This window comes from Silurus aristotelis (assembly GCF_946808225.1).
Source record: "Silurus aristotelis genome assembly, chromosome: 20".
Classification (NCBI taxonomy): Eukaryota; Metazoa; Chordata; class Actinopteri; order Siluriformes; family Siluridae; genus Silurus; species Silurus aristotelis.
The window spans coordinates 6,106,274-6,127,388 of NC_139593.1; the positions used below are offsets into that span (position 1 = coordinate 6,106,274).

Sequence of the window (21,115 nt, forward strand, 5' to 3'; positions counted from 1 at the left end):
CACAGACTAGTTTATGAAGCTCAAGGGCCCTAAAAGTAGTAGCTTGCTGGTTAAGATGTTAGACTTCTTTTAAGATCTTGAACTTACAACTTCTGTGTCTAGTTGATACCATCATGTTCCTATGTGTTTCCAGAGGTGGAATATAACGAATTACATTTACTCACATTACTGTAATAGAGTAGTTTTTGTGTGCATTTCTAATCTAGTAGTTTTTAACATCTGTAATTTTACTTTTGCTTAAATATATTTTGTTTTAAGTATTGTACTTAACTACATTTCAAATCATTTACATTACTAAGTAAAAAAATTACTAAAAAAAAATGGCTGGGCGGGGGTGTATGTGTGTGTGTGTGTGTTTGTGTGTGTGTTTGTGTGTGTGGGTGTTTGGGGGAGATGCACCCCAGAAAATACAGATATATATATATATATTTTATTTTTTTGCTTTGAAGGTGTATAACCTACATTGGACACAAGTCATGGACTGTAGTGTTGTTTTTTTTTTTTTTTTAATCAATATTTTATTTATTTATTTATTTATTTATTTATTTATTTATTTATTTATTTATTGTTGTTGTTGTTGTTGCACTTGAATTTTAAAAACAAATAGTATTTATATCTCCTTGTCCTTTTTAAGTAAATTTGAAATGAGCTACTTTTTGCCAAGTTTTCCAACCAGTAACTTTATTTGTAATTAAGTAAATTTCATTGATGTATAGTTACTACTTTTACTTGAGTAGTAGATTTTATTACTCTTTCTGCCTCTGGTATCCAATAGATGTCATGATAAGTTACCAAATGTGACACACAGGGCGCATTTTCACTTCCCATAATAACAATAAAACAATTAAAAGTTCTAAACGTTTTAAAAGTTTTTTTCCTTTTTTTAAGCAGTGCTTTTAAAGCTTTTAAATTCATAATATTAGTCCTAAACATCATAAATAAAGTCCTCACAATATAATCAATAAATCACCTGAGGAATATTGTTGCTCTTCCCTCCTTATCATTTGGTGAATCCGTCATGATGCATTCATCAGAGGGTAACACTATAATCAGGGATTCATTAATTAAGGTTTAAAATAAGTCATAAAATACATCCATTTCCAAATCCATAAGTCAAATTACAGATTGAACTTGTAATTGTATAAGATCTTGTACAAACGTATAAAATCGAATTGTAATATAGTATGATGGTTGTTTATGTTGCCATGCCGGTTCTTTCTGATTTTATAGGAGCTGAATCAGTTCAGAGAGAAATGCAGCATGCTCTTCCACTACGACATGATCAGCGTGCCACTCGTTTACACACAGGTGAGAAATGTGCATGTGTGTGTGTGTGTTTGTGTGTGTGTGTGAGATGGTAAAAAATAAAAAACAGTGTATGTATGCAACAGTTTGATGTATTAGTTTTGCTTGCACTGGTTCATGTACGTTTTATAATGAAATGTGTTCTGGCTGAAGTCTAGTTAATTAAACCTGCATTATTAATGTTAATTAAAGCAATTAAAGACGTCATAATCAAAAATAAATTGAGGTAATTATTCGCAGAACAGGCCAAAGCATGTACCAGGATAAACGATCGTTTTTAAAAGCAGAAGCACATATTAATATACAGTCGATGACTTAATGCCAAGATTAAAGCACTTAAAAGTTTATTTGAACCTCATATGTTGAGATGGAATGGATGGAACTGTCCTGTTTTGCCTTGTTTTGTTTGTTTGTGTTTTTTATAAATAAAACTCTCTTCCCTCCATCTCAGGTGGTGACATTAGCAGTGTACAGCTTCTTCCTGGTATGTCTGGTTGGCCGCCAGTTCCTGGACCCGAGGCAGGGCTACCCAGGTCATGACCTTGACCTGTACGTCCCCATCTTCACCCTGCTCCAGTTCTTCTTCTATGCTGGCTGGCTCAAGGTCAGGAAAAGGGCACTGATGCAGAAAAACAAAATTTATGCCAGCTGGTTAATATTTATTATACTATAACACTGTTGAATGCTCGACTCTGATTGGTCAGAATTTTGTGAATCACATGTTCACAACAAAAGCAGCATCTTTTATAAATTCACTTGTTGTAATCCATCATTTCTATAGTAACAGCTCACACAGAGGTTTTGTATTGCTTTTGTACATAGTTTTTAGTTGTAAATTGTCGGGGGGGAAAAAAAAAAAAAAAAAAAGGAGTTATGTAGTAAAAATAGTAAACTGTCAGTAATTAGGGTAAAGCTTTTGCTTCAAATTTCCAACACAGGAAAGTATTCAGGACAGAAGACTTATTCTTTCACCTATTATTTTGAAGTCCTCCGTTTCAATAAAGGATGGGGATGATTTTGAAAGCAACTGGCTTATAGACAGAAACTTTCAAATGTGTCTACTGTCATCCATCCATTCATCCATCCTTCTATCAATCCATCCATCCATCCATCCATCCATCTAGTTATCCATTCATCCATTCATCCATTCATCCAGTCATCTATCTATCTCTGTCTCTATCAGTCTGTCTGTCCATTAGCTCATTAGCTTTTTCCTTTTATTGTTGTTTATTTACTTTGTACTTAATTCATTCATCCTCATTTACTTCTTTCATTCATTATCACTCTGCCAGTTCTGTTTCTCTGTAAATGTCTCACAGGAATAGCGCTTGATGAATATTTAATATAATACATAGATTTTATTTCATTATAACTGGTTCTCATTCATTAGTGTATATAATGAAGACACACTGTACAGTATACGAGGTGTAGATGTGAAATATCTATTTATCTCATACACACTATTAAATGTGTCCTAATTGCCACATTCCAGGTCTCAATGATGGCAGTAGATGAAATGTATGGCGATTTGCCCAAAATGGAGCAGGATCGCTACTGGAACAACTCGAACCCACGACCCCCCTACACCGCCGCCACGCTGTTCGTCCTCCGCAAACCCTCCTTCCAGGGCTCCACGTTTGACATGGCGTAGGTCTCTCACCACAACGCTATCATTAGTTACACTGTTTATAAACAACTTCTTCTTCTTTATGCTGCTCCTATTAGGGGTCGCTAAACCCTCCTTCCAGGGCTCCACGTTTGACATAGATTAAGTCACAAATTGTTGAGGTTATTTTTAGACACCTAAATCAACCAGATAAGCACCAGAGAGCAGGAGCAAAAGATGAATATGTTTCTCAACAAATGCTCCAACTGGCTCCTTAGCCCCAGCCCTCATCCACCAGCATTGTGGGAGGAGCCTTCTGCAGAACCCCTGCTCAGCTGCAGCAATTGACAGGTTTGGTCAGTTCTGACTGCTCCTTCTCTGAAGGGGAGTAGGGGAAGTGGAAAAGGTACGCAGGGCAGATCGAAAGCACGGGTGAGTCACTAATATCATGTTTAAGAAACGACACCCAGAGCACAACCTGCAGCTGCATTGGAACCTCCAACAGAGGGGGAGACCAGACTAAAGGCATGACCTTAGCATAGTCGACTAATTAAAATGCAATGATGAGTTTCTACATTCCCTGAAGCACCACAACGGACTTCTGAGGAACACAAACAGCATGAACGCAGAATCAGTATGGGCTCAGATGTTTGTCTGGCAAGGCTGAGGGAAGACCGTGCAAACTTTTACCTTTCTCCTTGTACAGTGGAAAATGTACAGTGTAGCTTATTAGAACAGATCAGTTTTTCCTGATCAAAAATATCAAATTCATTTTATATCAAATCACTAACAATCAATTGATCATTTCATTTATAGCGGCATATTAATTAAATAGTATATAGGTATTGCAAAAAGAAATTTTTCAAAATTTACCATTTGTTGAATTTTTACATCTATATTTAAATCCACTTAATACCAGTCTGTTTTAGTAATACATAATTTTTTTTCCTATTTTGCATTCTTTTTTTGCATTCAGAACATCATACCGTCTCCATGATTCTTTCCTGAACTAATTAATCCAATGTTTTATGACCCTTTTTAGAAACATCTAGGGTTAGGGTTATAGATACATTTTATGATGCAATAACACTGGCCTGTAGCTTCTAATGAGATTTCATTAAAATAACCTGATTTCCTATTAGGAGTCAGTGCAGGAAACCTTTTGAGTAAAATGTTGATGTCAAAAAATCTGGTTTAGCCTTGAGGTTTTCTAAGAAAAGAAACACACACCATCTTTTATTGACATAATGCTCACTTCTTATGACTTTTAATAATTCGATGGAATATAGGTATTTTTAAGGCATTTTATCAAATATTTCATAGTAAAAAAAATGCAATTACTGAAATAACAACCTTACAGTAATATTATACAGAATGCAGCCATAAGCGATGTTTATAATAAAAAAATGCAAAAAAGCTACCCTTAAACAATCATAACACTATATGTATTATTATATAAAATATAAATCCTAAAATGTATTTGGCTTTTTTGGTTATTGCATACGGAAGTGGTTTACGTAAGTTGTGAATAAAACATTCGGGATTATGAAATGTGCTAAATGTGCAAAATGTGCCTGTGTGGTACAGAACATACTGTGTATAATTTAGTTTATATACTGCAGAATGTATTATTATTAGATAATGTTATTTGACTTAAATTCCCAGTTACACTTTAGCTCTTGTACAGTAGCAGGGATACTAACATTGCAGCAACCTGTAAAACAAGAAACAGACAAAGCCCACTATAAGCATTAAACATAATATACTGTATATAAACAAATCTCCATATCAGACCCCTGAGAGTAATCATTCAGCTATGTGTACATTAGTTTTATGTCAAAAGACTCATCCCAAAGTGTGGCGTTATGGTTTTACCTGGATAGCAGCGACACAAATAGCCACGCCTCCTAACAAAGTAGCTTTACTTGTCACCCAGTTCACCACAGCCTTGAAACAACCATTCACACCCTGCAATGAAAAACATGACCATATAAAAATACAAGTATCATCTAAGAGGTCTGGTTCTCAGCCACATTAACAATTTGAGTGTATGAGGTTATAGAAAGGTTGTAGCGAATGAACAGGTTTGGGATGAGACTGCAGCAGTGGATTCGGGAGATTTACCGCTGTTTCAGCTTTTTTCAAATCACACAGTAGAGATTGTTTATCAGAGCAGCAGAAATTGGGGTACAGTGAGGTCTGGGTTTTAAACTTGGTGCCTTGGAAGTCAGTGTAGTTGTTGTAGCCACAGCATTTCATCTACAGAAACATACACGCGCACACACACACACACACACACACACACACACACACACACACACACACCATCAAAACTGGTACTGTAGTTTCATTAGCAACAATTATGCAATTCTATAATATATTACACAATAATATTATATCAGCCATTATATTGATAAGAGAAGCATTCCGATCTGTTTTGCTCATTCAAACAGATATAAACTTGCTTTTTTGTAGAAAATATAAAATAACTATATGGACAAAACTATTTGGACACCTGAATTTTCCAGCCATATGTGGTTTCTTCCCCAAAAAGGCATACAGTTGTATAGGATGCTGTATAGGATGTTGTAGCATGAAATGTTCCCTTCACTTGAACTAGGAGATGCAAACCTGTTGGCATTACAATGCCCCTGTGCACAAATCCAGCTTCACGAAAATATCAGTTGCATGGTTTTTAGTCGAAGATCTCCTGTTATAGAGCTCTGACCTTAACCATATTTGGGAGAATGTGAATGCTGACTGTATCCCAGGGTTCCTCACCTCACTTACATCAGTACCTGACTTTACTACATTTATGGCTGAATAACCACAGATCTTCACAAGCACACTCCAAAATTTAGTGAAACGTCTTCCCAGAAGAGTGGAGGTTATTATAAGGGAATGAGATGTTCAAAAATCACATAGAATTTTTTTCACAAACTTATACATGACCATATAGTGTAGGTCATGTGTGCAAAATATACAGAATGGGTGACAAACTTCTGGGAAAAACTGAATAAATGAGTGTTATGAAGAATACAAGCTGTTACCTTTTGCTTATATACACACATGACATTTATTACACAGTATTTTGATTAGCAAATGCTAACTCTATTCTTGTTTTAGCCTACTAATACATGTTGAGGGTAGAGGACTGTAGGAAGGATTTGCATGTACACTTGGTACCTACATATTTTCAAGGAACTTTGAGTTTCCTCAAATAGCTGACTTATGACCTAGATTTGTATTTGTGTAAAATGTGTTACCACAGAGCTAAACTCACCGCAGCCACTGACTTTGAGTGAGACTCTGCATACTGAGCAAAGTTGTAGGGTTTTTTTTATGTTGCTAAATGCAATAAGGTAAATCCAGACTCAGATATGAAATGAGACATCACTAACTCACATGTAATTAAAAAAGCTAGTCTGCTAGTATTTAGTTAGCTGGGTTGCTGACAAGAGGAGTAGAGGTGCTTAATGGTTTATAACCTGCCTGAATTCTCTGTGAATCAAATTACAGCCCTGACTGTGTGACACGGAGCTTTAGGTCTGTAATTATAGCATGTAGCACAAATCACTGTTAGCCATGTGAGAAACTTCTGGGTACTAATAATGTATTAAAAAGTTGTGCTCAATCAAATAAAGCATGTCTAATCTTCTTGCTTATAGTAATGCAAATTGGTCAAAAACACAAACACAGTCTGAAAAGAAACATTGAAACGTGTCTTACCAGCGTCATTGTCTCGTTCCACGCTCTAGTGATGATGTCGTTTTGACCGTAGGTATCCTTAATGCTCTTAGCCACTTTATTACTGATTTTCTCCAAAATTTTTTCAGCCTAATGAAAACATTTTCATTTCAAAATGTTTGTGTTGACTGTTACATGGAACACAACCACATTTCTTATTTAATATATATATATATACAGTGAGGAAAATAAGTATTTGAACACCCTGCTATTTTGCAAGTTCTCCCACTTAGAAATCATGGAGGGGTCTGAAATTGTCTTCGTAGGTGCATGTCCACTGTGAGAGACATAATCTAAAAAAAAAATTCCAGAAATCTCAATATATGATTTTTAAACTATTTATTTGTATGATACAGCTGCAAATAAGTATTTGAACACCTGTCTATCAGCTAGAATTCTGACCCTCAAAGACCTGTTAGTCTGCCTTTAAAATGTCCACCTACACTACATTTATTATCCTAAATTAGATGCACCTGTATAAGGTCAATAGCTGCATAAAGACATCTGTCCACCCCATACAATCACTAAGAATCCAACTACTAACATGGCCAAGACCAAAGAGCTGTCCAAAGACACTAGAGACAAAATTGTACACCTCCACAAGGCTGGAAAGGGCTACAGGGAAATTGCCAAGCAGCTTGGTGAAAAAAGGTACACTGTTGGAGCAATCATTAGAAAATGGAAGAAGCTAAACATGACTGTCAATCTCCCTCGGACTGGGGCTCCATGCAAGATCTCACCTCGTGGGGTCTCAATGATCCTAAGGAAGATGAGAAATCAGCCCAGAACTACACGGGAGGAGCTGGTCAATGACCTGAAAAGAGCTGGGACCACCATTACCAAGGTTACTGTTGGTAATACACTAAGACGTCATGGTTTGAAATCATGCATGGCACCAAGGGTTCCCCTGCTTAAACCAGCACATGTCCAGGCACGTCTTAAGTTTGCCAATGACCATTTGGATGATCCAGAGGAGTCATGGGAGAAAGTCATGTGGTCAGATGAGACCAAAATAAAACTTTTGGGTCATAATTCCACTAAACGTGTTTGGAGGAAGAACAATAATGAGTGCCATCTCAAGAACACCATCCCTACTGTGAAGCATGGGGGTGGTAGCATCATGCTTTGGGGGTGTTTTTCTGCACATGGGACAGGGCGACTGCACTGTATTAAGGAAAGGATGACCGGGGCCATGTATTGCGAGATTTTGGGGAACAACCTCCTTCCCTCAGTTAGAGCATTGAAGATGGGTCGAGGCTGGGTCTTCCAACATGACAATGACCCGAAACACACAGCCAGGATAACCAAGGAGTGGCTCTGTAAGAAGCATATCAAGGTTCTGGCGTGGCCTAGCCAGTCTCCAGACCTAAACCCAATAGAGAATCTTTGGAGGGAGCTCAAACTCCGTGTTTCTTAGCGACAGGCCAGAAACCTGACTGATCTAGAGAAGATCTGTGTGGAGGAGTGGGCCAAAATCCCTCCTGCAGTGTGTGCAAACCTGGTGAAAAACTACAGGAAACGTTTGACCTCTGTAATTGCAAACAAAGGCTACTGTACAAAATATTAACATTGACTTTCTCAGGTGTTCAAATACTTATTTGCAGCTGTATCATACAAATAAATAGTTTAAAAATCATACATTGTGATTTCTGGATATTTTTTTTAGATTATGTCTCTCACAGTGGACATGCACCTACGATGACAATTTCAGACCCCTCCATGATTTCTAAGTGGGAGAACTTGCAAAATAGCAGGATGTTCAAATACTTATTTTCCTCACTGTATATATATATATATATATATATATATATATATATATATATATATATATATATATATATATATATATATATATATATAATTTAATTAAATTTTATTTATGTTCTACCCAAATCAACTTTTTTTTTTCAAACTTTTTTTTTTGTCAATTAACTGCCCGTATTTGTTCAAAAAAGTGAAGTTCATTTCTAAGAAGTTCGTTCTGTTTTCTTAACTTTCCATAGTCTAGCGTAACATGAGGTGTAAGCTGCAGAACATGAGGTGTAACGGTGTCAGCACTGATAAAAGACTTGGCCAAAAATGCTTACAGTTCAGGTTCTTTATCTTGAAGTGGTTAAAGAAACAAGGGAAATAGACATAGTGGAAAATTGCAGAGTCCTTGAACTGCTCATGAAGGGGGACTTTAAGTATTTAAGCTTTATAAAATCTGATTCTTAGATAGAACCAGCATTGTGCTAGTTACTAAGAAATAGTAACTATTTACAGTTACTTCATTCAAAAAACTCTGTTAAAAGTAACTTTTTAGTTACTTTTTTAAAGAACGTTCTTTAATGTTCCCATTAATGCCCTTTTATGCGTTATGGTTTATACAAAACACAAAACTGACTTAAACACAAAGTAATTTTTAAACACTATTTTATTTAAGTCAGACCAGAACAAACTGAATATATCACAAGGATTTCTGAAATAAATAACAAAACAAGCTGAATAATATATTCACAATCGAAAACTAAAGTGGCTTCTGCATCATAAAAGCTGTTGTGTTGAGCTCTTAAAAATGTTCCTCTCACAGCTTAAGTATGAAAACTATCAACAATGTAGAACAGAACACCGGGTTAGCTTCTAGCTTCGTCGAGGCGTGGAGTTTCTGAAGGTGCTTCGACAGATTGGAGTTGCTGTTTATCGCAGTAGATACGAGCTTGGAACCAGAAAGACACAGCTTACATTTGACTAAAAAGTTTTTGTCTTTATGCTCAACTAAAGTGAAATAATGAGCATATTTCCACTTTGAGAAACTCGTCTTGCTTTTGCCTCGCCTCGCCATTACTGCCGCACAGACCTGAATAAACGGAAACACGCCCACAGTGCGTCTTCTTCGTGTTTACAGTGGTTCATCCACCAATCCTACAATGCGTAAGCAGGTTAGTCTGTAAGCTACACATCAGCCTAAATTAATTAATTAAAAAAAGTAACGGGTAACGCACCATGCAGTAACGTTAACGGAGTTACTTTATTTAAAAAGTAATGCGTTACAGTATTAGTTACTGTCAAAAGTAACCGCGTTACATTAACGCGTTATTGCCCAACACTGGATAGAACGTTAAAGTGAATAAACAGGTTTGTGACTTTCTTGAAGTATTTATAATAATGAACCTGATCAAATGTTTTTATGCCTCATATGCAAATCATGGCCCCAAGTCATAATCTTCAGCTCCAGTCAACAGTTAATTGGGGTCTAGAGTAGAGATGTACATCACCCATAATTGGGGAGGTGGTAGCTACAGTAAGTAGTTAAGGCAATGGACTTATCCGAAGGCCATGAGTTCAAATCCCAGCCACATCAAGCTGCCACTCCTGGGCTCCTGAACCGGGTCTCGAACCCCATAACTGCTCAGTTGTATGGATCAGATAAATACATGGTCCTTTTTGAGAAATATTGTAGAATAAAGGTTATTAGAAACAATAACCTAGATAACCTAGATGCTGTTTTTTTTACTGGCTGCTTGAGTATGTACAGTACCATAAGCTTAGATGTGATCACTAGTGTATTGTACATTCAGAATCTTTGCTCTTACCCCAGGCCGGTCAAGCAAAAGGAGCACTGCTGCAATCACCTCCACGACAAACACAATGAAGATGATGTTGAAAAACTATAAGTGAGATTGAATATAAACAGCAAAATCGAATCAGTGATGTATATTGGCTCTTAGAGGAACAAAAAAAAATCCATTCAACATACATTTTCCAAATACAATTCTCCTCATGTTTAGAGTTACACAGAAACAAAATATAATGAACAAAACTTTTCTAAGAATCTAAATTCTGCACTATTATCAGGGCAGCCATCTTGGATTAATCTTTGGACTTTTCACATCACTGTCACAGCTGTTTTAGCTCTGAGGTACTAAATATCCGATTGTAGCTTCAATTAAATAACAGAATGGTGTCCTGAAGCCTTAGTTGGTTGAAAAGATAAGATAAGATAAGATAAGATAAGATAAGATAAGATAAGATAAGATAAGATAAGATAAGATAAGATAAGATAAGACATACCTTTATTCATCCCACAGTGGGGAAATTTTTGGTATTGTTGGTTGACTGCAGGTGGAGTAAAAAGTACAATAATTTATATATTAATATTTATATAATAAGGTCACTTACAATCTTAAGCAGGCACTTGTTCTCGCAGCAGGCTCCGCAGCAGCCCAGGAAGCCCATGAAAGCGATTACACCTCCGACAGCAATCATCAGGTAGCTGGCCTTAGTCAGAAGTGCTAATTCTTCTGGGATTATTGTATTGTTATCCAGCACTCCAAATATATGCTTTTTAGTAACTTCGATTAAACCTCCAATTATCAGAATTGCAGCTCCTCCTAACTAAAGACCAAGATATAGACAAGAATACAGAGAAAAATATTAGAAGGAAGAAGTGAAAGACACAGGAAATATTGTAAGTGTAAGTGTAAGAAATGTAAAAATCAGGAAGCAGTGAGGGAAAAAATTCCCCCCAAAAAAGAACCAACAATAAAGCTGCCCTGTAAATGGGCTATACGTTATGAATCTACAAGATGTCATGTACAGATTTTTTTGCAAAAAGGTTTTGCACCTCTCGATTACCGCTACTGCTGTTTTTGCACTACATTGTGTTTATGTTTACTAATACACTATTGTGTATAGTCCTCTTTTGCACATTATTGTAGGTTTACAATAGGTCTTGGGTTGTCTGTCTGCACTGGTTTTTGTCTGCACTCTTTAAACTAGGTTGCACATGATACATTTTTTGTGGCAAGATCACTTACTCTAGTCCTTGTTCTGTTATGTAGCTTTATATTGTGTGTTGTAGCTCTTTGTTGGTTAATGTAGCACCAGGGTTCTGGAAGAATGTTGTCTCATTTTACTGTTTACTGTGTCAGCTATATATTGTAAAAACGACTATAAAAGTTTCTTGACTTGACTTGAATTTTAAGACGTATTTGACTTTGGATCATCTCTATTTTGCTGTAATGAATGTTTAAAGTTGAGTAAGTGTAACTCAGACAGGGGTTTTTTTTACTGTAAAAAAACATGATCTCATGGAAAAGTCCTCTTAAGCAAACACCACAATGTCACGAGAGAACTCAAACAGTAACCGACTAAATCTGTAGAATCTGAATCTGAAACAGATTTTCATGATGTCATTTCCTTCCCTTTGTTTTCATGTTTCCGCTACAATTTTCTGTTTATTTCCTGTTATAAATAATGTGGTCTCACACTGTAAAAAAAAAAAAAATAAAAATGTCCAGCTTGTGTAACTCACATGTAGCTTTCTGTTTGTGCGACCATTTTGTTTGAATATTTTTATGTATTTATCACAAAGATCCAATTTGAGTAATCTTACGCAGCACTGCGTCTTACAAACCTGGTTCTCATAAACCAAGGTTACAGAAGCTTTGCTCATTGATTGAAAATAGATGTTCTTTATAAGTTGAATATAATACATTGATTAAATCTCTTTCTGTATAAGAGAATAGATGGTGTAGAGATAAGCCTAAGTGCACAATTGGTGCTTTCCTTTTCAGTTGAATTTTCGAAATGCTTTTTTGTATGCTTTTTTGTAATCACCAAGTATTGGTTTACTGTTCAGGATTGAATATGAGAGTCAATTACAGGGCAAGAAGAAAGACATTTCAATTCTAAGCATACTGCTGGAGTTGCACTGGAGTGGTTTCAAACCAAGAGCCAGTCAAAATCTTGTACTTCGGTATAATTAAACATCTTTTGTGAGACTTGTGTAAAGCAGACAAACATATTCCAGAAGACTTAAGTGACTGTTTAATCTGTTTCATTTGTTAACTTTATTAAACATGTAGTGCAAATTAAATGGTAACAATTCCAATCAAGTTCATTCGGTTGTGACCCTACAAAACGTAGAAGTTCAGGAAAAAGTGTAAATATTTGTGCCGGTATATATTTAATAAGGTCAACTGAATGACCAAAGACATTTGGTATCCAAAAGTCTCATACTATTAGAGACAATGTTTGAATTTTTCGAGCTTAATCATTCAGTACAAAAGATTACAAAAACATAGTATGAAAAAAATCATAGAATATTAACTTGAAGTTAAAGACACATTGTGTGTTTTTGTGTGTGTGTGTGTGTGTGTGTGTGTGTGTGTGTGTGTGTGTGTGTGTGGTGTGTGTGTGTGTGTGTGTGTGTGTGTGTGTGTGCGTGTGTGTAAAACCACAGATAACATCATGGAATATGTTTTTTCACACCAAGACGCTACAGCACCACAAAAAAAAAATGTACACTGACCAACAATTAAACAAAATCTTAAATTTTACATTGATTTTTCTTTCCCTGATTTTCTATACTTTGTTCACAATTAAATTTTATTTGTATTTTTATTATTATTATTATTATTATTGTACTCCTCATAATTTTTTATATTCTTTATTTCCAAAAAGAATGACAAATGTGGTCTCAGACCTTTGGATCCCCCATTGTCAGAAATATATCCAGCAAGTCCAGCTAGTCTAGATTACGTTTGAATATTTCCACATATTTATTACAAAGAATTACATTACTGTGTATTCATCTGTAGTGATTATAAACACATTTGGGTCAGGTCTGATGTTCATACCCCTTGAAGTAGTAACTATATGAATACAATATGTTTAGATTACAGTATTTGTAATAATAATTCAAATCATCATAAAAAAATACATACATTATATAAAAAAATTACTTACGAAGATGGCACTGTTGCAGACGATCATAAGTATCTTCAGACATATTTTGCAAGTCATCCTGCAATTTTTTTTGTTTGTTTTATAGTTCACCTGAAATCTATATGTGAAATGCACAGAATGTCTGTCAGCTGGTTTTAGCACACACTGCAAACAAAAGTGAGAAAGGAGGTACCCCTGATATTTTCAAGAGTGCATACTGTGTCAAAGGCAACGGTTTTGCACAGTTGAGAAAACGAGTCATGTGACGTATTCGAGTTCTTCTGAGCTGTCCTGTAAAGCTTCAAGAAACGGTTCATAAAGCAGTCAAGAGTACAACACCATGAAGTGTGAAGACAACATAATACAGATGATACTCTATACTCAATAATGGACTACAGTACTACAGTTTGTTTCTGATCACCATCACTGCACACTGCAACATAATTTATCTGTAATAAATGTACATTCGGTGCAACCAAGATAAGGATGGGGTCCCTCTTAAATCTGGTACCTCTCAAGGTTTCTTCCTTATGCCATCTTGGGAAGTTTTTCCTTGCCACAGTCGCCCGGCTTGCTTATCAGGGACAAACGTACACAAATATTATTCAATTTTATCACCACATTATCTGTGTAAAGCTGCTTTTAGACAATGCTAATTGTTAAAAGTGCTATACAAATAAAAATAAATTGAATTGAATACATACAGAGCGAAACACAAAATTAATTATTTTTTTCTTTCGGCTGCTCCCATTAGGGGTCGCCACAGCGGATCATCCGTCTCCATACCACCCTGTCCTCTACATCTGCCTCTTTCACACCAACTACCTGCATGTCTTCCCTCACCACATACATAAACCTCCTCCTTGGTCTTTCTCTTTTCCTCCTTCCTGGTGGCTCCATCCTCAGCATTCTTCTACCATTATAATTCATGTCCCTCCTCCGCACATGTCCAAACCATCTCAATCTCACCTTGTCACCAAAACGTCCCTCTAATAAACTAATTTCTAATCTTGTCCATCCTCGTCACTCCCAACGAAAACCTTAACATCTTCAGCTCTGCTACCTTCAGCTCCACCTCCTGTCTTTTACTCAATGCCACTGTCTCTAATCCATACAACATCGCAGGTCTCACCACAGTCCTATAAACTTTCCCTTTCAATCTTGCAGATATCCTACTATCACAAATCACTCCTGTCACTCTTCTCCACCCACTCCACCCTGCCTGCACTCATTTCTTTACTTCCCTAACACTCTCTCCATTACTTTGCACTGTTACTGTTGACCCCAGGTAGCTGAACTCCTCCACCTTCTCCACCTCTTCTCCCTGCAACCGCACCACTCCACTGCCCTCCCTCTCATTTACGCACATGTACTCTGTCTTACTCCTACTGACTTTTATTCCCCTCCTCTCCAGCGTGTACCTCCACCTCTCCAGACTCTTCTTAACCTGCTCTCTACTCTCATCACAAATAACAATATCATCCGCAAACATCATAGTCCAGGGAGACTCCTGTCTGACCTTGTCCGTCAACCTGTCCATCACTACTGCAAACAGGAAAGGGCTCAGGGCTGATCCTTGATGCAATCCCACCTCCACCTTGAACCAGTCTGTCAGTCCTACTGCACACTTCAGTGCTGTCACACTGTCCTAATGCATGTCCTGCACCACCCTCACATTCTTCTCTGCCACACTTGACATCCACATACAATACCACAACTCCTCTTTCTCCACCCTGTCGTACGCTCTAAAATCCACAAGTCGCTTTCTCTAAATCCACAAATACGCAATACAATTCCTTCTGTCCTTCTCTGTACTTCTCTATCAACATTCTCAAAGCAAATAATGCGTCTGTGGTGCTCTTCCACAGCATGAAACCATACTGTTGCTCACAGATGGTCACCTCTTTTCTCAGCCTGGCTTCCACTACTCTTTCCCATAACTTCATGGTGTGACTGATCAACTTAATTCCCCTGTAGTTACTGCAGGTCTGCACATCTCCCTTATGCTTAAAGACCGGTACCGGTACACTCCTTCTCTATTCCTCAGGCATCCTCTCACCTTACAGAATCTTGTTAAACAATCTGGTAAAAAACTCCACTGCCATCTCTCCTAAACATCTCCACGCTTCTACCGGTATGTCATCTGGTCCAACCGATTTTCCACTCTTCATTCTCTTAATCGCTGCTCTCACTTCCTCTTTACTAATCCTATCCACTTCCTGCTTCACTAACGCCACATCATCCAACCTTCTCTCTCTCTCATATTCCTCGTTTATCAGCTGCTCCCTTCATCTTCTCAACACACTCTCCTCACTAGTCAACACATTTCCATCTCCATCCTTTATTGCTCTTACTTGCAACCCATCCTTCCCAGCTCGGTCCCTCTGCCTGGCCAATCGGTACAAATCCTTTTCTCCTTCTCTAGTGTTCAACCTTTCATACAGCTCCTTGTATGCCTTTTCCTTGGCTTTCGCCACATCTCTCTTTACCTCCTGCCGCATCTCCTTGTTCTCCTGCCTACTTTTCTCATCACTCTGTCGATCCCACTTCTGTTTTGTTAACCTCTTTCCCCTTATGCTCTCCTGCACTTCCTCATACCACCACCACGTCTCTTTCTCTTCCTTTCCATTTCCAGATGTCACACCAAGTACTTTTCTAGCAGCTTCCCTCATTACTCCTGCAGTAGTTTCCCAATTATCCACCACCTCTTCACCACCCCCGAGCCTCTGTCTAACCTATTCCCTGAACCTCACACTACACTCTTCCTCCTTCAGTTTCCACCATCTTATTCTTCTTTCAGTCCTTACTTTCCTCCTCTTCTTCTTCGCCTCCAAAACCATCCAACAGACCACCATCCGATGCTGTCTAGCTACACTGTCCCCTGCCAACACCTTACAGTCTCTAATCTCCTTTAGGTTGCATCTCCTACATAGAACATAATCCACCTGTGTGCACCTTCCTCCACTCTTATAGGTCAACCTATGATCCTCCTTCTTCTTAAAATACGTATTCACCACTGCCATTTCCATAATTTTAGCAATATCTGCCATCATCTGCCCTTCCATATTCTTCTTCTTATGGCCATACCTACCCATAACCTCCTTATCAGCTCTGTTCCCTTCACCTACATGTCCATTGAAGTCTGTCCCAATCACCAATCATTCATTTCTAGGTACACCATCTACCAATTTATCTAATTTACTCCAGAATCTTACCTTCTCCTCCATCTCACAGCCGACTTGTGGAGCATAGGCACTGATGACATTTATCATTATCCCTCCAATTTCCAGCTTCACGATCATCACCCTATCAGAAACTCTCTTCACCTCCACTACACTGTTACTGTACTATTCCTTCAGAATCACCCCTACACCATTTCTCTTTCCATCCACACCATAATAGAACAGTTTAAACCCACCTCCAATGTTTCTAGCCGTACTCCCTTTCCACTTGGTCCCCTGAACACACAACATATTTACCTTTCTCCTCTCCATCATATCAGCTATCTCTCTCCCTTTACCAGTCATAGTGAAAACATTTAAAGTACCAACTCGAACCTCTACTCTCCTACACTTCTCCTTTCCCTGTCGCCTCTGTAGACGTCTTCCCCCTCTCCTTCTCCTATTTCGGCCAACAGTAGCCCAATTTCCACCGGTACCCTGTTGGCTAACGATACCTGTGGCGGTCGTTGGTAACCCGGGCCTCGAGTGATCTGGTATGCAATTCTTAATCGTGACCCGCATATTTGATTTGGCACATGTTTTACGCTGGATGCCCTTCCTAACGCAACCCTCCCCATTTATCCGGGCTTGGGACCGGCACTAAGAGTGCACTGGCTTGTGCCTCCCTAATGGCTGGGTTCGAAACACAAAATTACAATTTCTAAAAAAATGGATGAACAACCAATAAAAAGAAACTTTCGTACTTCACCTTATTCTTTTTTTTCAGCTGCTCCTGTTAGGGGTTAACACAGTGGATCTTCATCCTACCCTGTACCCTATACATCTGCTCAACATCTGTGTCTTTCCTCACCACATCTATAAACCTATGCCTTAGCATTCCTTTTTTTCCCTCCCACCTGGCACCTCCATTCTCAGCATTTTTCTACTGATATACCCCATGTCCCTCCTCTGCACATGTCCACACCATCTCAATCTAGCCTGTCCATCCTCGTCACTTCCAATGAAAATCCTAGCATTTTCAGCTTTGCTTCCTCCAGCTCCGACTCCTGTCTTTTAGTCAACGACACTGTCTCTAAGCCATACAACATAGCAGGTCTCACCACAGTCATATAAACTTCCCCTTTCACTCCTGCAGATACCCTTCTATCACAAATCACTCCTGCCCCTCTTCTCCAACCACTCCACCCTGCCTGCTTTCTTTTCTTCTGTTCTCTAACACACTCTCCATTACTTTGTACTGTTGACCCCAAGTACTTTACCACCTCTTCTCCCTGCGACCACACCATTCCACTTCCCTCCCTCTCATTCACACACATGTACTATGTCTTACTTCTACTGACTTTTATTCCCTTTCTCTCCAGCATGTACCTCCACCTCTCCAGGCTCTTCTCAACCTGCTCCCTACTCTCACCACAAATCAAAATATCAACCACAAATATTATAGTCCAAGGAGACTCCTGTCTGACCTCATCCATCAACCTGTCTATCACCACTGCAAACAAGAAAGGGCTCAGAGCCGATCCTTGATGCAATCCCACCTCCACCTTGAACCAGTCTGTCGTTCCTACTGCACACATCACTGCTGTCACACTGTCCTCTTGCATGTCCTGCACCACCCTCACATACTTCTCTGCCACACCTGACTTCCTCATACAATACCACAACTCCTCTCTCCACCGTACGCTTTCTCTAAATCCACAAATACACAGTGCAACTCCTTCTGACCTTCTCTATACTTCTCCATCAACATTCTCAAAGCAAATAAGGCGTATGTGGTGCTCTTCCTCTCCCTGAAACCATACTGTTGCTCACAGATGGTCACCTCTTCTCTCAGCCTAGCTTCCACTACTCTTTCCCATAACTTCATTGTGTGACTGATCAACTTTATTTCTGTAGTTACTGCAGGTCTGCACATCTCCCTTACTCTTGAAAATTGGTACACTCCTTCTCCATTCTCCAGAATCTTGTTAAAGATTTTACATGCTCCTATCTTCTCTCTCTTTTTTGTATTGCAGCCGATGTGGGAGAACTAAGGAAGGTGATGCTTGTCTGTCACCTTTTGTCACAAATGATTTTAATTCACACCATTCACATCAAAGTCTGACATCTGTGTGGACACAGTTGTGATTTTCATTCTTAATGTGGAAGTTAACTAAAGCTCTTGTCTTGAGATGTATCTGCTACAAGATGATATACTTTGATCTGCTACCACATGATGGGCTAATTAGGTAATTGCATGAATGACAAGGTGTGCAGTCTATCTATCTATCTATCTATCTATCTATCTATCTATCTATCTATCTATCTATCTATCTATCTATCTATCTATCTATCTATCTATCTATCTATCTATCTATCTATCTATCTTTATCTTATTACACTGTTTTATAAACTAATGTAAGAAAAAAGTCACACAATGTTGGGAATCTTTTTAGACATCTTAATCAACCAGATGAGCATCAGAGAGCAGGACAAAAGATGAATATGTTTTTCAACAAATGGTGCATGCTTTAACTAATGAAAATAAAGTCAGGTAATGACGTTATCGTCCATTATATGGTGATCCATGCAAAACAAATGACTTCTGTCTGACAAAAGAAAGTGAGAAGCAGAGACATAGATGATTCATTCCAACAGCAGGAGGCAGTGTATGAACATTTAGCAAAAAAAAAATCTGTTCCTTCCACCTGCTCAGTTTTTTTGTTATTTATTTAGTTGTTTGTTTGTTTGTTTGTTTTATATATTTTATTTATTTTATTTTTAACACTTTATTACAGAATACATGGCTGGAAACTGTAGGGTGTGTGTGTGTGTGTGTGTGTGTGTGTGTCTGTGTGTGTTTGTGTGTGTAAAACCGATGACAAATACGCCTTTCCACACAAAGCACCACAATGAAAAAGTTCAAACACTGACCAACAAATAATACAAAATAACATTTTATAAAGATTTTTCTTAAGACATTTTCTTTTCTTTGTTTTACATTTTTATTGTAAAACTTTCTTTTTTTTACAGTTACACATTTTTTAAATGTAGTTTGAGGCCTTTGGACCCCTAAAGTCCAGCTAGTTGATATCTGTCTGTGTAATCGATTACATTTGAATATTTTTACATATTTCAGCTCAAAATCAGATCTAATTTTATTTGTCACATACACATACATACAGAGTACGACATGCAGTGAAATTCTTTATACGACTGTCCGGCATGAGGGAATAGGATGGGGAGAAAAATAAAACAAAGAAAAAGAAGGCAGATAAATAAAGAGTATAAACTATGTAAAATATAAAATATATAAAGATATATATGAGGAAAAGTGTATATACAAGGTATGCTTATGACAGTAAACACTAATCACATAAGGTGGTTGATCTGATTGTCTATAAAGTGACCGTGTGCGGTATGGTGTGGTATAAAGTGCACTGTGCTGTGCAAGTCCAGAGATTAAAGGGCCTAGTATTTATCACAAAGATAAAATTTGAGAACTCGTTCTCAGCATAACATCTTACAAATCAAGTGTTCTTATAAACTGAGGTTTCAAACGTGGTGCTTACTGATTGAAAATAAATGTTGGTTTATCTGTTATCGTTTTTGTTTTGTTTTGTTTGTTTGTTTTATAGTTCACCTGAAAACTATATGTGAAATAGACTGAATGTCTGTCAGTTGTTTATAGCACACACTCAATACAAAAGTGAGAAAGGAAGTACACCTCAACAACAGTGTGTTTGTGTGTGTGTGTGTGTGTGTGTGTGTGTGTGTGTGTGTGTGTGTGTGTGTGTGTGTGTGTGTGTGTGTGTGTGAAGACAACATAATACAGACAATACTCAAATGTTAGTCATTTGATTTCATACACTTCATGTGGATTTGACAAATCTTTACCCAAACACATTATTGTATGTTATAGTTGTATCAATAGGTTATTATTTACAGTTTTTCTCAGTTGCTTCGGAGCGTCTCTCAGAGCAAAAATAAAATTCCTTGTTGCTTTGAAAAAATTAACACATCAACCTTTTTCTTGTTATTGCGTGGCTTTTCCAGCCTAACACTGCTGTATCATTTCCTGGCTCTCTCACACCACAGACATAGACTAGTTTAAAAAGCAAACAATGAGCAAGACAAAGAGCGATAAGAAGTCTGGTGTTAACGTGGATGAGACAGAGGGAGTCGGGAACGTAAACATGACTGAGAAGAGAGACATTCCTGATCACCTGATCATCATTATCTTTTCTCTGCTTGTGTTCTATATGGTGGATGTTCAGTCTGGATACATTCGTTAGATAACAAAATTTTAATTAAAAATTAATTTGAAATTCGTTTTGTATTATTATATTTATTAGGGCTGTCAAAATGAACGGGTTAATGAAAATTCATTTAAACCGCACAAATTTTAATAATGCACGATTAATGCAGTGCACATTTCTGTTTGACCAAACAGAAATGAATAAATATAAAATAGGTGAAATTATACCCTTTAGTGCAACACATCATTTTATCGAGTGAAATAAGTATTTGATCCTGTACCAAATTAGCAAGAATTCTGACTCCCACACACCCAAATTAGTCCTGT

At 37.7% G+C, this 21,115-nt stretch overlaps 2 protein-coding genes across 2 annotated transcripts in view; both read right to left on the minus strand.

Moving 5' to 3' along the window:
• Nucleotides 1-4,144: 4,144 nt before the first annotated feature.
• The window catches only part of LOC310716041 (tetraspanin-1-like), a 32,450-nt gene continuing 15,479 nt past the window's right edge, over nucleotides 4,145-21,115 (minus strand). Inside the window, exon 8 of the transcript XR_014530467.1 lies at nucleotides 4,145-4,165. The gene's annotated coding sequence lies outside the window, so the exon portion shown is untranslated. The remainder of the gene's footprint in view (nucleotides 4,166-21,115) is intronic.
• Nucleotides 4,293-13,523, minus strand: LOC310716039 (tetraspanin-1-like). Its single transcript, XM_083522865.1, has 7 exons — nucleotides 13,391-13,523; nucleotides 10,820-11,035; nucleotides 10,234-10,308; nucleotides 6,641-6,748; nucleotides 5,036-5,170; nucleotides 4,787-4,879; nucleotides 4,293-4,625 (listed from the first exon to the last, which is right to left on the minus strand). Exons 1-7 carry the CDS (start codon nucleotides 13,445-13,447, stop codon nucleotides 4,584-4,586), a joined length of 726 nt encoding a protein of 241 aa, XP_083378991.1. The 5' UTR covers nucleotides 13,448-13,523; the 3' UTR covers nucleotides 4,293-4,583.